Genomic DNA, 16,581 nt, shown 5'->3' with positions numbered 1-16,581 from the left:
ATGAACTTATGGGAACAGAGAGCAGAATTGTGGCTATTGGGCTTCAATGTGGGACTTTTAACAATGGGGAAACGATTGGTTTAAGGATATAAAACTGCAGTTGGACAAGAGGCATGGACTCGATGAAGTCTTGAGGTCTACTGAGAGCATGATAAATATGGTTGATAACAATATGCTATATTTTAAAAGTTGTGAGATAGTATACTTTAAGTATTCTCAAAACAAAAATGATGAATATGTGTGATATAACATGTTAATTGGTTTAATTTAGCCATGCCATTGTGAACATACTGTATTCTGTATTATAATTGTGCATGACTTTATTTATGAACTAAATAAATTAATGAAAAAAAGAAAAAAATATATAAAAGGGGTAAATAAAGAAAACTGCAAATAATAGAGTGGGTGGGGTATGAGTAAAGGAAAGTAAGAAATATCCATCCAAGGGAACAGGCTAAAAGTCTCTAGATAACATTCAGGACATTTCACAAATGCGTCAGGAAGTATTTGTTTAGAAACATAAACCCTGTGTTGAATATAAAAGTAAGCATTGATGAATAATATAGGAAATATCAGTGGCTTAAAAGGATTCTCAAGCAAGTGACAGACAATTTTCTCAGCCTACAAACATGTGAATAAACCTGATACCTAATATTACAGGGCAGGCATGCCTTCACCCCTTGGATAGAGCCCTTCTTGTGCCAAGACGGATGTCAGCCTCCAACATGAGTGACAGTCTTCCAGTCACTCTCTTCCTCACTGGGATCCCAGGGCTGGAGTTTGCCCACCTTTGGATTGCCATCCCTTTCTGTATCATGTATCTGGTAGCACTGCTTGGTAATGCTGCCCTCATCTTTGTCATTGGGACAGAGAGTGCTCTTCATGCACCCATGTACCTCTTCCTCTGCCTTCTCTCACTCACTGACCTGGCTCTAAGCTCTACCACTGTACCTAAAATGCTGGCCATTCTGTGGCTCCATGCTAATGAGATTTCCTTTGGTGGATGCCTAGCACAGATGTTTTGTGTCCATTCTATCTATGCTCTAGAGTCCTCAGTTCTCCTTGCCATGGCCTTTGATCGATATGTGGCTATCTGCAACCCACTGAGATACACAACCATTCTCAACCATACTGTCATAGGCCAAATTATCTTTGCTGGGATAGTCCGTAGTGTGGCTATTGTATCACCCTTCATCTTTTTGTTGAAGCGACTGCCTTACTGTGGTCACCATGTCATGGCTCACACATACTGTGAGCATATGGGCATTGCTAGGCTTGCCTGTGCCAACATCACTGTCAACATTGTCTATGGGCTGACTGTGGCTTTGCTGGCCATGGGCCTGGATTCAATCCTCATTGCCATCTCCTATGGCTTCATCCTCCAGGCTGTCTTTCGTCTTCCATCCCGTGATGCTCAACACAAGGCTCTGAGTACCTGTGGCTCTCACCTTGGTGTCATCTTGGTTTTCTATATACCTGCCTTCTTCTCCTTCCTCACCCATCGCTTTGGTCACAACCGAGTTCCCAAGCACGTGCACATCTTCCTGGCTAACCTCTATGTGCTTGTGCCTCCTGTGCTCAATCCCATTATCTACGGAGCAAGAACCAAGGAGATTCAGAGTCGGCTTGTAAGACTGGTTTACTTGGGGAAGGACTTGGTATGAAATCTGAGAAGAGGTTGGAAATAAGAAAAATAAAATATTTTGGGTGTTCTATCATTAGATCTCTGGAAGGAATAGACAATTATCAGACCATTTTTTTCTGGGTCTTTTTAAGGAATTCTGAATAGAGCAGAAGGATGATATTTTCACTCTTATCTCAAAAGTGGTGTCCTGTCTAGTTTTATGTCAACTTGACACAAACTAGAGTCACCCAAATGGAGGGAATCTCAATTGAAAAAGTGCCTCCATAAGATTACGCTTTTCTGAATTAGTGATTGATGGGGGAGGTCCAGCTTGTTGTGGGTGGTGCATTCCCTGGGCTGATGGTCCTGAGTTCTATAAGAAAGTCGGCTGAGAAAACCAGGGGAGCAAGTCAGTAAGCAGCACTTGTCCCCTTCACAACCTCTGCATCAGTTCCTTCCCTGCTTGAGTTCCTGCCTTCACTGATTTTGATAACAAACAGTTATATAGAACTGTGAGTGAAATAAACCCATTCCTCCCCAAGTTGCTTTGGTCATGGTGTTTCATCACAGAAGTAGTAAAGCTAACTAAGTAAAGTGGCTACTAGTTACTAAAGAAGTCAGTTACCAGCCTTATGAAAAGTCTGGGTTTTGTGAAAGGGACACCATCCAGGGAGTCTAATTGAAAATAAAATGAGTTTACAGTGAGTTTGAATATGAGTTCTGCCACTTCACCCCTTCAGGTAGCAATTACAGCCCAAAGTGTCCAGTCAGAGTGCCTGAACTTAAACTTTTTTACTTACTAATTGTGTAGCTGTGGACATGATGCTCAGTGTCTATATGCCTTAGTTTGGCCAGTTATGGGTGTATTAGCATCTAACTCATATTGGGTATGAATGTATATGTCAATAAATGTGGGTAACTTTTTTAGGGTATTGCTTGTAAAGGTTCAATAAGCAAATAGAATGAAAAACACAACTTCTCTAAATACTAGTAAGCAACTTCTTTACCTCTTTTTAACATTATTGTATTTCATGGAGTTATTATAGTAACTACATTATAGAACAAACATGTAATTTGTAAATGGTGTTTAAGGTGTAATTGATTCCTTTTATATATATATTAGTTCAAGTTAGAGAACAAGCTTGTTTCACATGTAAGTCCCTTCTCCCTCTCCCTCCCCTCACCCCCATCCCTCTTCCTCCACCCCCAACCTACCCCCCACCCCATCCAATGTGATTTTTTTTTTTTTTTGGTTTTTCAAGACAGGGTTTCTCTGTGTAGCTTTGGAGCCTATCCTGGCACTCACTCTGGAGACCAGGCTGGCCTCGAACTCACAGGCCTGCCTCTGCCTCCCAAGTGCTGGGATTAAGGGTGTGTGCCACCAATGCCCTGTAATTGATTTCTAATAAAACTGAATATCCTCCCACCATTTCTCCAGTCTTCCGGTTTGAGATCTTGTTCATTTCAGTCCTAAAGGTACCCCTTACTAACATCCCAGGGAGCTGAGTCAGATTCTATCAGTAATCTCACTTCTAAAATTTACAGATTCACCTACACTGCTCAAACAGATGATGACTAAAATTTGCATTTCAAAATAAGAGCCTGTAATTCAAGAAAACACCCAAGGTTACACATTTACATAGACAGTATCTTGTATGTTATATAGCCTTTTGTAATGAAAATAATATAAGCTCCTGGACCCTGGTGAACAGAAGCTTAAATTTCAGCTGCTTCATCTTCTGGCTGCACGAATCAGAACATCCTATTTAACCAGCCCCGCCTCAGTAAATGCTTATTATGGTATCTGAAACAAAGCAAGCACTGGATTCAGACTGGTAGTAGTTGTTGGTATTTAATTAATACAGTTTAAGTTAATGAAGAGCTACATGTTTCTGGTCTCCCATCTCTAAACAAAAGTCATCTCCAATTGGCATCTACTTTCAAAGAAAAAATTAGTTTCTTCAAAGGAGGCTTACCAACTACATAAACCACACTTAAGGGTAGGCCACATGGCCAAGATGAAACAAACTCAATGGTGTTTTTGTAGATGTTTTTGTCTTATAATGTTTTGTTTGTGCATTTTTTAAATCTGACTGATCATTTTTGAGTATAATGGTCTCTGATATTGTGGTTTTATGGGTTATGGTTTTTGTATGACTGTGTGTTTCTTATGTTTTTCCATTTTTTTAAATTCTGGTTTGTTTGTTTGTTTGGCTTGTTTATTTTCTAAAGAAAGAAAGAAGGTGTGGGGTTGGGTAAAGAGGAGAGGTAGGGAAGATTTGGAAGCATGAACTGTGACCAAAATTTATTGCATAAATTTTCAATAAATATTTTTTGAAAATCTTTTTAAGAGATCTGTGTGCTTCACAGATTTGTATGACATGACAAAATAATATAGTGATTATTTCTTTGTTGGTTGGTTGTTATTCAAAATTGCATCACAGCAGGCATTTAATCTGTGCTTGATACAGAATCAATAAACAGCTAATGTGACAGAATTGTTACAACATGCTGGTATGCATAACAATCTTTGTTGAGTCAATAAACATATGGTATATTCAATATGCTACTGTGATGAGCCATTTAAAAGCCTGTTGAGCACATAGACTGATACTGAGACACTACTGAGTAACTCAGTTGTTACTTGTTTCTATTCCACTGAGACTGCTCATCCATAGACTCAAGACAAAGTTAAAGAACTGTTTTGAGCCGGCAAGGCAATTCAGGGATAATTATCACAATGTTCACAGCTAAAACTAGAAGATGAGTGTCAGCTGTGGCCATAAAGAGCACCATGGTAATCTGTAAATACAAGTCTACCAGGAGCTACTAGGAGCCAGGGCTTTGTGTATTGGTACAGGGAGCTCAAAAAAGAAGATCAAAATGTGGGGACAAGAAAGGGGCAGTGCAGAAAAGAGACACACAAGATTTTTTTTTATGCAAACAGCCTGAGGCTTTATTATAGTTGTTTAACGAGCTAACCCCATGTTAACTCAGGCCTTCCATCCATCCACCATGGCGGATGGCTAGGAAAGACAGCTAGAAGCGTCTGCATAGAGATCTTGTAGGGCAGCGTAAGGGGAGTGTCTAGGGGTAAGCACAGGCTCAGGATTGGTGTGGCTCCAGGCTTGGAGGGCTTGCTCTGTGTTGATTGGTCAACTGGTTGTTATGGCCCATAGGCCCTCCCAGGGTGGTTGCTATGCTCTGCACGTCATTGCTGTGCACTTGTCCGTAAAGCACACCCAGAGCCGTAAAGCATAGGGCCACCAGCTAACTTCTAATGACACACAGGATTTGTGAAAAGGCTTGGGGACATGGGTTTCAGTGAGGGAACCTCGGAAATCTATGGGACCTCCTGTAGTAGTTCAGTACTTATCCCTGGCATTGGTGTGGACTTTGGGAGCCCATTCCACATAAAGGGATACTCCCTTAGCCAAGACACATGGGGATGGGCCTAGGCCCTATCCCAAAGGATACAATAAACTCTGATAACACCCTATGGAAGGCCTCACCATCCAGGGGAACAGAAAGGATATGTGTTACGTAGAGTTTTAGTTGAGGGAGGGGTGGTAGGGAAGGACGGGAGGGAGAAGGGAACTGGGATTGGCATTTAAAACAATCTAATTCAAATTCTAATTCAAATAAAAAAATCTGCAAAAAGAAAAAAGAAAAGAAAAGGCTTGGGGAAACTGAAATGTTAAATGTCTAGGATACCTCAAAACCAAGGCATTAATCAGACATTCCAGCATAAACTCCCTTGATGGTTGTATAAACTAATCTGATTTATAGCAGTGATAGATCAGTCCTAATCAGTTGTGACAGAAGTCAGACTTAAAGAGAGTGGATGCTGATAAAAGGTGAGTTTCACAAGGTAATACTTCCCAGAGACCATAACCCATTGTTCACAATAGCCTTCCTCAAAACTATGTTCCTATGGTGAAGAAATCCAAATATTGGGGCTAGACAAAATTCACCATTCCCAGAGCACTTGCAACTACTTCAGCCTGCTGACAAAACCCAGGCCATCCTACACACCCAGAGCAGTCTTAGACACCCAGAGCAGTCCCTATTCTTACATAGGAATCAATGAAGTTGGTTTACAATAAACCTAAACTGGGAACCTGTGTTACTGAATGTGCTTGATTGTTTTCCTTTTAAGTCTCATTCTTTTAGTTTACACAGATGGAGACCTTCCAGAATCAGTTCTCAGTGATTCAGCCCTCATGAGGTATGAAAATTCTTCGGCAGTTCTTATACATGCCATAATCCATCTTTTTTAAACTTTATTTTTATTTATTCTTTGTGTCTTTCCCATCCTGCATCTCCATCCCATTCATGTCCCTGTCCCTTTGTATCCATCTTCTGCCACTGCAAGCTTTCCCCCAAAGTAAAATGAAATGAAATTTAAGAGAAAAAAAGAAGGAAAAATCAATATCGTCATGAAAGCTGTAGTGTGACACAGTTAGTCACACAGTAAACCCTTTTATCCATATGTCCTTAATTGCACATGTTCATTTCAAAGTGTCATTGATCTGGTTCCAGGCTCTAGTTTCTGCTACACTATTGATGCTGGGCTCTCACTAGAACTCTTGGTTATCTAGGTCATGGAGATCTCACAGCTTTGGGTCTGCAGGACCAGCAGATCACAGATGGATTAGATGTTGGAGTGGGTAAACACATAACCCTGGTTCTGGGCCTGGGTAGTTGCAGAGTTGGTCAGCCTGTTAGCTCTCCCTTGTCCTCACCACCATGGTGAACACTCAGCATTGCCCCGGCTACTTCACACCTTATAGTGATGAGCAAAGGGCTCATGCTTCCATGTCCTCAGGGTCAGTTCTCCCACACCTACGTTTTCAGGGCCCGCTCTATCAGGCATGGCATAGGGGCCATTCCCCCCAATGTTGCAGCTGGTTAGGGGCAGGGACAGCTCCCCTCTCCTATGATCTCAGGGCCAGCTATTCCACCTTCCTCAGGCATGATGGGGAGTGGATATATATATATATATATATATATATATATATATATATATATATCAGAAAGAACATTGCCAAACTCCTTTTATCAGGCTACAGTTGCTCTGATGCCCAAACTACATAAAGAAACAACTAAGAAAAAGAATTACAGACAAAACTCCCTCATGATCATTGACTCAAAAATACTCAATAAAATACTGAACACATCAAAAAAAAATCATCCACAATGATCAAGTAGGCTCTATCCCAGAGATGCAGGGATGGTTCAACATACAAAAGTCTGTCAATGTAACCAACCATATAAATAAACTGAAAGAAAAAAAACACATGATCATCTAGTTAGATGCTGAAAAATAACATTTGACAAAATGCAACACCCCTTCATGATAAAGGTCTTGGAGGGATCAGGGATACAAGAAACATACCTAAACATAACAAAGGCAAATTACAGCAAGCCAACAGCCAACATCAAATTAAATAGACAGAAACTCAAAGTGATTCAACTAAAATCAGAAACAAGAAAAGGCTGTCCACTCTCTGTATCTACTCAATATAGTACTGGAAGTTCTAGGTAGAACAATAAGACCACAGGAGATGGAGGGGACACAAATTAGAAGGACAGAAGTAAAGCTTTCACTTTTTGCAGAGGATGTGATAGTATACACAAGTCACCCTAAAAATATTACCATGGAACTCCTACAGCTGAAAAACCCCTTCAGTAATGTTGCAGGATACAAGATTAACTAAAACAAAAATCAGAAACCCTCCTATATACAAATGATAAAAGGGCCAAGAAAGAAATCAGAGAAACATCACCCCTTACAATTGCCACAGATAATATACAATATATTGGGGTAACTCTAACCAAACAAGTGAAAGACCTGTATAACAGGAACTTTGAGTCTTTAAAAAAATAAATTGAAGAGGATATCAGAAAACGGAAAGATCTCCCATATTCTTGGATAGGTAGGATCAACATAATAAAAATGGTAATCTTACCAAAAACACTCTATAGATTCAATGCTATCCACCTCAAAATCCCAACATGATTCTTCATAGACTTTAAAGTGCAAACTCAGAAGGCTTTTGGGGTTTTCCTACAGCCTCTATCCTTGGGCTGATGCTCTCAGTTTACATACACATACTAGTTCTCAGATTAGATGAGCTATGCCTCACAGATAACTGCCACTGTCAGCAGATTTGGTAAGTCTATTGAGAATTGGTAAAGGAAGGAATCATTAAAAGAGAGAGTTTTTCCCACATTAAAAAAAAGGGAAACACTACTACAATGGAGCTGCTAATCTTCCATAGACACCAACAGCCCTATATTTAAAATGGCTCATAGACAAACCTATATGGGTTGTACAATGGCCTTTAACAACAGAGAAACTGGAGGCTTTAAAAGAGCTGGACAGGACACAAAAGGATAAGCACAATATGTACTCACTCACATATGATTTTTAGACATAGAGCAAAGGATTACCAGTCTACAATCCACACTGCCTGAGAAGCTTGGAAACAAGGAGGACCCCAAGAGAAGATTGCATAGTCCCTAGAAGAAGGGGAAGGGGGGAAGAACCCTGAGCAAAGTGGGAGCACGGGGCAGCGGGAGAGGAAGGAGGTGGGAAGGGAAGAAGGGGAGGGAGGAGGAGAACAAAAGGATTGAGACGGGAGGAATAGAGGAGGGCAAGAAAGGAGATGCCTTGATAGAGGGAGACAGTACAGGTTTGGAGAGAGGTCTGGAACAGGGGAAATGTTAGGGGATACACAGGGATGACCCCAACTAAGAATCCAGGCAGTGATGGAGAAGATGCCATTGATGCCCTTCCCCTATAATGAGATTGATGCCTACCTTGGTTACCATTCCTAGAGCCTTCATCCTGTTGCTGTTCGAAGCAGAAACAGGCACCCACAGCTAAGCACTGAACCATACTCCTGGAATCCAGTTGTGAAGAGGGAGGAGGAATGAGCAAAGGAGCCAAAATGGTGGTGCTGCAAGAACCCACAGAAACAGTTGACCTGACTTACTGAGAGCATAGAGAACCTAGTCATAAAGCTGGAGAAACAGCATTGGACCAAACCAAGCCCTCTGAATGTGGGTGCCAGCTAGGAAGCAAAGACAGTCTATGTGACCTCTAACAGTGGAGCCAGTCTTTAACCCTAGAGCACAAATGGACTTTGGGAGCCCATTCCCTATGGAGGGATACTAGTGCAGACCAGATACAGCAAGGAGGGCCTAAGCTCTCCCCCAAATGATATGACAGACTTTGAAGGTCCCCTGTGGGTATCCTCACTATCTCTGGGAAGGAGGTGGGGGTGGGTTGGGGGGGAACATGGGAGGATGGGATGGCGAGGGAATGGGGGTGTTATGGATATGTAAATATGAGTAGTAATTAAAGAATTTAAATTTTAGAAAAAAAGCTGGACAGGAGCAACTAAATGCTCAACGTATAGAGGAATCAACCAGCCCTTGGAATTATTCTGTATTTGTTGTTAAAAAGAAATCTGGAAAATAGAGAATGGTAACAGATTTAAGAGCTGTTACTAAGGTGATACAGCCAATGGGTTCTTGACAGTCTGGAATTCCTTTGCCTTCTCTATTGCCTAAAGAAAGGCCTCTCATAGTTATTGATTTAAAAAGACAGCTTCTTTAGTATAACATTACAAGAAAAGGATGGAGAAAATTTTGAACTCACTGTGCCTACTTATAATTCTCAGCCTGATAAGAGATATCAAAGGTTCTCCCACAAGGAATGTTAAAAAGCCCCACCCTGTGCCAATATTTTATATGGCCACCATTGTAAATAATACACAAGCAATTTCCTCAGTCTGTAGTTTGTTATTACCAAGGACAACATTTTACTATCTGATTCAAATGTAGATAATTTAGAAAGAATGTTTGAAGAAGTAAAGAAAAATTTGCCTTGTTGGGGACTAGAAAATGTTCCTGAAAAAGTATAAAGAGGAGAGTGTATTAATTATTTAGGCTATAAAATAGGTTTACAAAAAATTAGATTCCAAAAGGTACAAATTAGGAGAGATCAACTGCAGACTCTTAACGACTTTCAAAGATTGTTAAGACACATTTGTCATCTATAGCACATTATCGGGATAAAACTTGATCAACTGATTCATTTAAACAAAACCTTAGATGGTTACAAGGACTTAAATAGTCCCAGGGAATTGACAGCTGAAGCTGAGAGAGAATTGGCTGTAATGGGAGAGAAATCACAGGCTTCACATGTAGATCATGTGGATCCAAATCTTAACTACCCTAATCTAGTCATATTACCCTCTAAACATTCCCCTACAGGAACTTCAATACAGAGGGAAGATATTATCATAGAATGAGTCCTTTAGCACATAAACCAAATAAAAAATTTAAAACTTATGTGGAAACGATCTCAGTGTTGATACTAAAAGGAAAATTGAGACCTCATTAATTAGCAGGAATAGATCCAGCAAAAATTACAGTACCTTTTACTAATGATAAAACTGACTATGGATAGCAAGTTAACACTGGCAAAGACCTTGTAGTAATTCTTTGGGAGAGGTTAACAATAAATATCCCAAAAGCAAGAGAATTCATCTTATAAAGAGAACTAACTGGATCCTTCCTTGCATTATAAGGAAAACACCAAAAACTGGAGCCCGTACATTCTATACTGATATAAAATAAATCAGGAAAGGCAGATTACAAATCATAAAATTTAGGTAAAGTAGATCTAAGTCCTTATAATTCTGTCCAAATGTCAGAATTATATGCTACCATCATGGTGTTAATGAATCATAAAGAACCTCTCAGCATAGTTACTGATTCACAGTATGCAGAGTTATACATATTGAACCTGCTGAATTTATAGCAGAATTGACTTTATTATTTATTCAGTTATATATGTATCCGATCTCATATGGGTCTACCAGGCCCTTTAGCACAAGGTAATGATGAAATTGATCAACTATTGATAGGAAATGTGCTAAAGGTTTCTTAATTTCATAAAAAAAACACCATGTCTATAGCAAAAGTTTGAAAAAAAGACTTTTTCATCACATGGCAACAAGCCAAGAAAATTATAAGATGTCCTTTTTGTTCTTTATACAACCAAACTCCACTACCTGCCAGAAGTAATCCAAGGGGCATTAATCTGGCAGATGACTGTGTTCCATTTTGTAGAATTTGGAAAATTAATATATGTACACCACACCGTTGATACCTATTCAGGTTTTCATTGGGAAACTGCTTTGAGTTTGGAAAGAGCTGATTTGGTAATTCCACATTTGCTAGAAGTTATGGCCATCATGAGTATACCCGCACAAAACAGACAATGTTCCAGCATATGTCTTTAAGAAAATAAAACATTTTTTGTTGGAAACCAGGACATGTGCTGCATTGAGGAAGAGGTTTTGTTTTTGTTTCCACAGGTAAAGAAAAGCTATACACACCATCAAAATTGATAAAGATTCTATTTGAACAAGACACCTCTTAAATAGAGATAATAGTTCATCAAGCAACATGGCCATTTAATCTAAAATAACCTATAACCCTAACAAATGCTTTTCATTTAAGCAGATACAATTTGTCAAAAGAGAACCTCTCTAAAATTTATCATTGGGAAGGGATTTATTTTTATCTTCTCAGGAGAATAAAGGGATCCAACTAGGAATCCAGAGGCCACTGAACAATCAAAACATCTGAAGAAAAGGGACAAATAATTCAGAAAATTACCCCAAGAAAATAATTAGCCTGTTGATATATCTTATTTCCAACAGTATAAAATTTCATAAATCTTCCCAGATGTTTATTTCTGCTCTTCTCTACAGACATATAAGGCAAATGGTCTTTTTGTCATTCCAATCCAATTAAAGATTAAAGCTGGCTTTGGAGTTGGAACGTGGCTCTCTCCTTCTCTAAACTCAAGTATGCTTGTTAAAGAAAAATAAAAAAATCTCTGTCTCATGTCAGAAAAGCCACATGACATGGAACAGAAAAATAACAAATATTAAAGGACTATTGTATTGCCACTTATCTCTTAATCCTTTGGTTTTACATTGACTTTTAACAGCTTTTCTTAAAGCATATATACTATATTTATATAAAATTTTATATGATTAATATATATGTTTTAAAGCTTTTGTCATGATATTAATATTTATATAGAATGCTAACTAATTCTAGAAAAATGCTTCATCTACCTTCCTGTACATGATTTCAGGTTTGAGTCTCTACCATTTTTCTACAGTAAACCATGACCACACCTAATAGCAACCTCTGAAGTCTCCAAAAGGCAGTTGGGGTTCCACAAAGACAATTTCACCAGGACTATGGCAACACCATTAAGCTGACAACTCCAACTAAAGATCAGCTTTGAACTATAAATTGCTCAGAACAATTTCAAAGTGGCCAGTTGAGATGATCCTGCTTCACAGAGAAGTCTGTCAGATATGCTAGGCCTATAGGCCAAACATGGAAGCCCCAACATTGCAGAAGAAACTTAGGTGACTGTAAAGGCAGCAGCTTTTTTTGTCATTTCTCACATTTTTTGGAAGTCCCTACCTCGCACTTTCTGCTTACTCAGTTAATAACATTTCCTTCTTGGGTCTCTGAGGGAGTTAAAGACTAGATACTATAGTTACAGTTTTCATTGTTTACCAGACTCAGAAAAGAAACTCACTAAAGATATGTGAAGTATAAAAGGCTGAGAGACATAAAAAAAATTGATAATGCTCTTTTTTTTTTTTTTTTAGTTTTTCAAGATAGGGTTTCTCTGTGACTTTGGAGGCTGTCCTGGAACTAGCTCTTGTAGACCAGGCTGGTCTCAGACTCACAGAGATCCACCTGCCTCTGCCTCCTGAGTGCTGGGATTAAAGGCATGTGCCACCAACACCTGGCTAAATTAGAATAGAAAATAAATTACATACAAGACTAGTCTCACCAAGAAGTCTCACCAAATTCTCCAAATTTGTCAAATGCAAATGGACTAGACATTGCTGATACTTATTGCCTGTGTTTATTTTACATACCTATTGTATATAGTTTTATGTTAATTACAGACTACTTTTGTGTTAGATAAAAAGGGGGAATTGTGGTGGCACATACCTTTAATACCAGGACTCAGGAGACAAGGACAGATGGAGCTCTGGGACTCCAAGGCCACCCAGAACTACACAAGATTGAGTCAGTCTAAAAGAGAAAAAAACTCACACAAAGGAGATCTCAGCACTTGGGATCCCATGCCTTTAATACCAGCTCTAGAGAGATACATAAGATAGGAGGAGATATATATAGTCTGGGGTATTTTGTTTTCCAGCCACATTTGGGCACTTAGTCTCAAGTCACATTGAGGGAAGAATTGCTTCAGCCTGGGTAGAGGCAAGAGCTAGTGACTTGGCTGCTTTGCTTCTCTGATCTTCAGCTTGAAGCCTGAACCCTAATATCTATCTCTGGGTTTTATTATCTATTCTACATTATTTATAATAGCCAGAAATTGAAAACAACCTAGATGTCCCTCAACCAAAGAATGGATTTAAAAAAAAAAGTGGTACATTTACACAATGGAGTATTTACTCAGTGGGAAAAAAATTAACCTCTGAAATTTGCAGGCAAATGGATGGAACTAGGGGGAAAAAAGTCATCCTGAGTGAAGTAACCAAAACTCAGAAAAAATATATTACTTATAAGTGATATTATCCACTCATAAGTGGATATTAGACATAAAGTAACGGATAATCAAGCTACAATCCACAACCCTAGAGAAGGTAGGTAACAAGGAGAACCTAAGAGGGATGCATGAATTTCCCTATGAAGGAGGAAACTGGGAGCATGAGGGGTGGAGGAGTATGATGAAAACATGAGGAAGCAGGATGGTCCAGTTGGGGGAGGGACAGAGAGGGAGAGCGAAGAAAGAGATATCTTGATAGAGGGTGCCATTATGGGGTTAAGGAGAAATCTGGTGCTAGAGAAATTCCAAGGAATGTACAAGGATGAACTCTGCTAAGACTCTTAGCCAAAATAGAGATGGTACCTAAACTGGCTTCCTTGTAATCAGATTAATGACTGCCCTAATTGTTATTATAGTACCTTCATCTATTAATTGATGGAAGAAGATGCAGACATCCATAGCTAAGCACAGGGCCAAGCTCCTGGAGTTCAGTCAAAAAGAGGGAGGAAAGATCAAGATTCGGAAATGCACAGAGACAGCTGACCTGAGCTAGTGCTCACTGAGCTCACGGACTCTGGACAGACAGCTGGGGAGCCTTATGGGACTGAACTAGGCACTCAGAATGTGGGTTACAGTTGAGTGGCTTGACCTGTTTGTGTGGACCCTGGCAGTGGAACCAGGATTTATCCCAGGTGCACGAACTGGCTTTTTGGATCCCATTCCCTATTGGTGGAATACCTTGTTCAGCTTTGATACACAGGGAGGGGCTTGGTCCTGCTTCAACTTTGTTGACTACCCTTACCCTCTTTGAGGAGGGGAATAGGGAAGAAGGGAGTGGGAGAAGGAGAGGGAGGGGGAACTATGATTGGTATGTAAAGTGAAAAAAATTAAAATAAAAAAGGAACTTGTTATATCGCTTGTTCAGGCTCATGTCACAATCACCCTAAAAGATTCAGACCCTTGGGAAAGCTGCCAGTGATGAACAGAAAGTATTCCCCTGGGCTCCTCTTGTACCTGAGCTCATGGCCGGGTTTTGCTTTGGGTGGCAGGTGTAGCCCAAAGGGAAGGTGAGTGACAGAGAACTGCACTGTTCCTCTGGAGATGGACTTGGGCACTTACAGGATGAGAACAGAAAAGAAGCTGCATACAGGGAAGCTGTTGTACAATCAAGTTTTCGCACCCAGCAGGGAAAGAATGGGAAGGATTCCCCTGCAGAACCATACAGAAACACTTCCCCACACTCACAGCAATGAGACTAGCAAGTGCAGAGGGCTCTCCAGCTGCTCAGTGCTGTCCCACAGATTATATCTTCTGTTGCTGAACAGACCAAGTCCTCTTCACACTGATGATATGATACACTCATTGCATCCCTTCCAGGAATCCCTCACCGGAATGTCTCAGGAGGTCACCATTTGAGTTAGGGTTTCTATTGAAGACTTCTAATATTGCCTCAGCATCCCCTGAATTAAACTGAAAATGGTTAGAGATCTGAATGATGTTCAGCTGGCACAGTGCATGCCTAGCACAGTGGAGCCCTGGGGTGGATTCTTGGCTGTGTACAAACCCAGGTGTGGTGGCACATGCATGTAGTCTGTCTTAGTTACTCTTCTATTGCTTTGATAAACACCATGGCTTAGGCACCTGATAAGGACAGTGTTTGAATTTGAGTTTAGTTTCAAAGTGTAAGAGGTCATGACCACCATGGTAGGGAGCAGCAGATATCGAGGAATGGTGCTGGTGCAGGAGGTGAGAGGTCACACTTGAGACACAAACTTGAGGCAGAGATAGAGAGACACTGGGAATGGCCAGGACGTATTGAAATCTCACACTCATTTCACATACACTCCAATAATGCCAAACCTCCAAATCTGTCCCAAACAGTCCCACTGGGAACTGGGAACCAAGTATTCAAAGATAGAGCAAATGGAGGTCATTCTTATTCAAACCACCACAGGATCCCATGACTCAGAGCTGGCAGCAGGAGGACCAGGCTCTTAAAGCCCATCCCCAGCAACAGGGAACTTTGATGCCAACAGCCTGAGATACATGAGAAACTTTCTTAAAAGTTGTGTAAGGGAAACAATAGGGAACAATGGGCAGTCACCATTTTCAGTCTCACCCTGCCCCCCCCCCCGTACTCCTATCTCATTTGTTCCTTATATTCTCAGATCTACTAATATAAGACATAAGGAGTGACAGCAGACATGACACTGTAGCTTGAGTTTTGTTTTATATACTTGTCTACTTCTCCTCTATTCTGATTCTTTAGAGACAGGCTAGCACAGTCACCCCAGCCTGACTTCTATCTGAGCTCTAACTCCAGCAGCCTCCCTACTGCTGAGACCATGGGCTTTTGCTGTTATTGTTTTAGTTTGGTCTTTGCACTTCAGGGATTGAACTTAGGACCTTGTGAATGCTGGACTAGTAGTGTCCCATCCCTGAGCTAAACCCCTAGCCCAAACTTCACATCTTGATGAGGTCAAGAAATTGAACTGTTGTTCTTGCTGTGGACACAATGGCTGTCAATCAATGCTATGATGTTCTGATTCTTCTGAGTTATTAATAATTAATGTAAAATTCTTTACAACTTTTGTTTTCAAGGCAGAGGTTTACTTGACATCACAGACTGGTTTAGAACTCACTGGTGTTCTGGGTGCCAGTTCCTGGCAGTATTCCTACCACAAACTGTCGAGTATAGGTTGAATCGTTAATCTAATTAATATTTATAAATAAAAATCAGGAGTTAAATATTGGAGTAAGAACATGAAAGATCAGAGAACAGGTGCAACCTCCAGTTGCTTCCTATCTCTTCCATTCCTCTGTCCAAAAGGGATGAGATCCTTTCTCAGCCCCGCCTTCCTATTTCCTGTCTCCTCTCTGTCGACAGTCCTCTAAATCTCTATAGTCAGTTAGTGGTTAATTCCGCCCTCTGACTCCACAACAACTTTTTTAGTCAGAACACAATCAAAACATCACAGAACAACAGGTGTTAGAGGAATGAGCCCTATGTCTTTGTCTTTTAAAGATTTTAACCAATGTCTCCCCTCCCTTTCCTTGTGAATTAAAACCATAAAATGCTCAGCCAGACATCTAGATCTTCATAAACTTTCTCTGCAGACACAATTCCACTCACATATCTGTGCAAAGATTTGACTTTGTGCTTCAGTCTGGCATCAGACTCTAACCTCAGTGAAAACAATAAAAGTGACCAGAAGAGCACAGCTCTGGCCACAACGCTCTTGAGCGGTGCCACAAATGTGTGTGATTCTAACTGTGCACAATACCCATTGGCATTTATTTCAATCAGAGGAAAGGCTTTCCCATG

At 40.3% G+C, this 16,581-nt stretch overlaps 1 protein-coding gene across 1 annotated transcript; it reads left to right on the top strand.

Moving 5' to 3' along the window:
- The first annotated feature begins 698 nt into the window (after positions 1-698).
- Positions 699-1,664, top strand: LOC100772390 (olfactory receptor 52D1). The gene has a single exon (XM_027408038.1). It carries the CDS (start codon positions 711-713, stop codon positions 1,662-1,664), a length of 954 nt encoding a protein of 317 aa, XP_027263839.1. The 5' UTR covers positions 699-710.
- Positions 1,665-16,581: the final 14,917 nt, after the last annotated feature.

Source organism: Cricetulus griseus, chromosome 3 (genome assembly GCF_003668045.3).
Source record: "Cricetulus griseus strain 17A/GY chromosome 3, alternate assembly CriGri-PICRH-1.0, whole genome shotgun sequence".
Lineage (NCBI taxonomy): Eukaryota > Metazoa > Chordata > Mammalia > Rodentia > Cricetidae > Cricetulus > Cricetulus griseus.
The sequence above is the reverse complement of the archived record's forward strand: the minus strand, read 5'-3'. Positions and strand labels throughout refer to the sequence as shown.

Bases quoted from the DNA above. Each gene is read 5' to 3' on its own strand.
- LOC100772390 (XM_027408038.1), top strand. From the start codon at position 711: ATGTCAGCCTCCAACATGAGTGACAGTCTTCCAGTCACTCTCTTCCTC.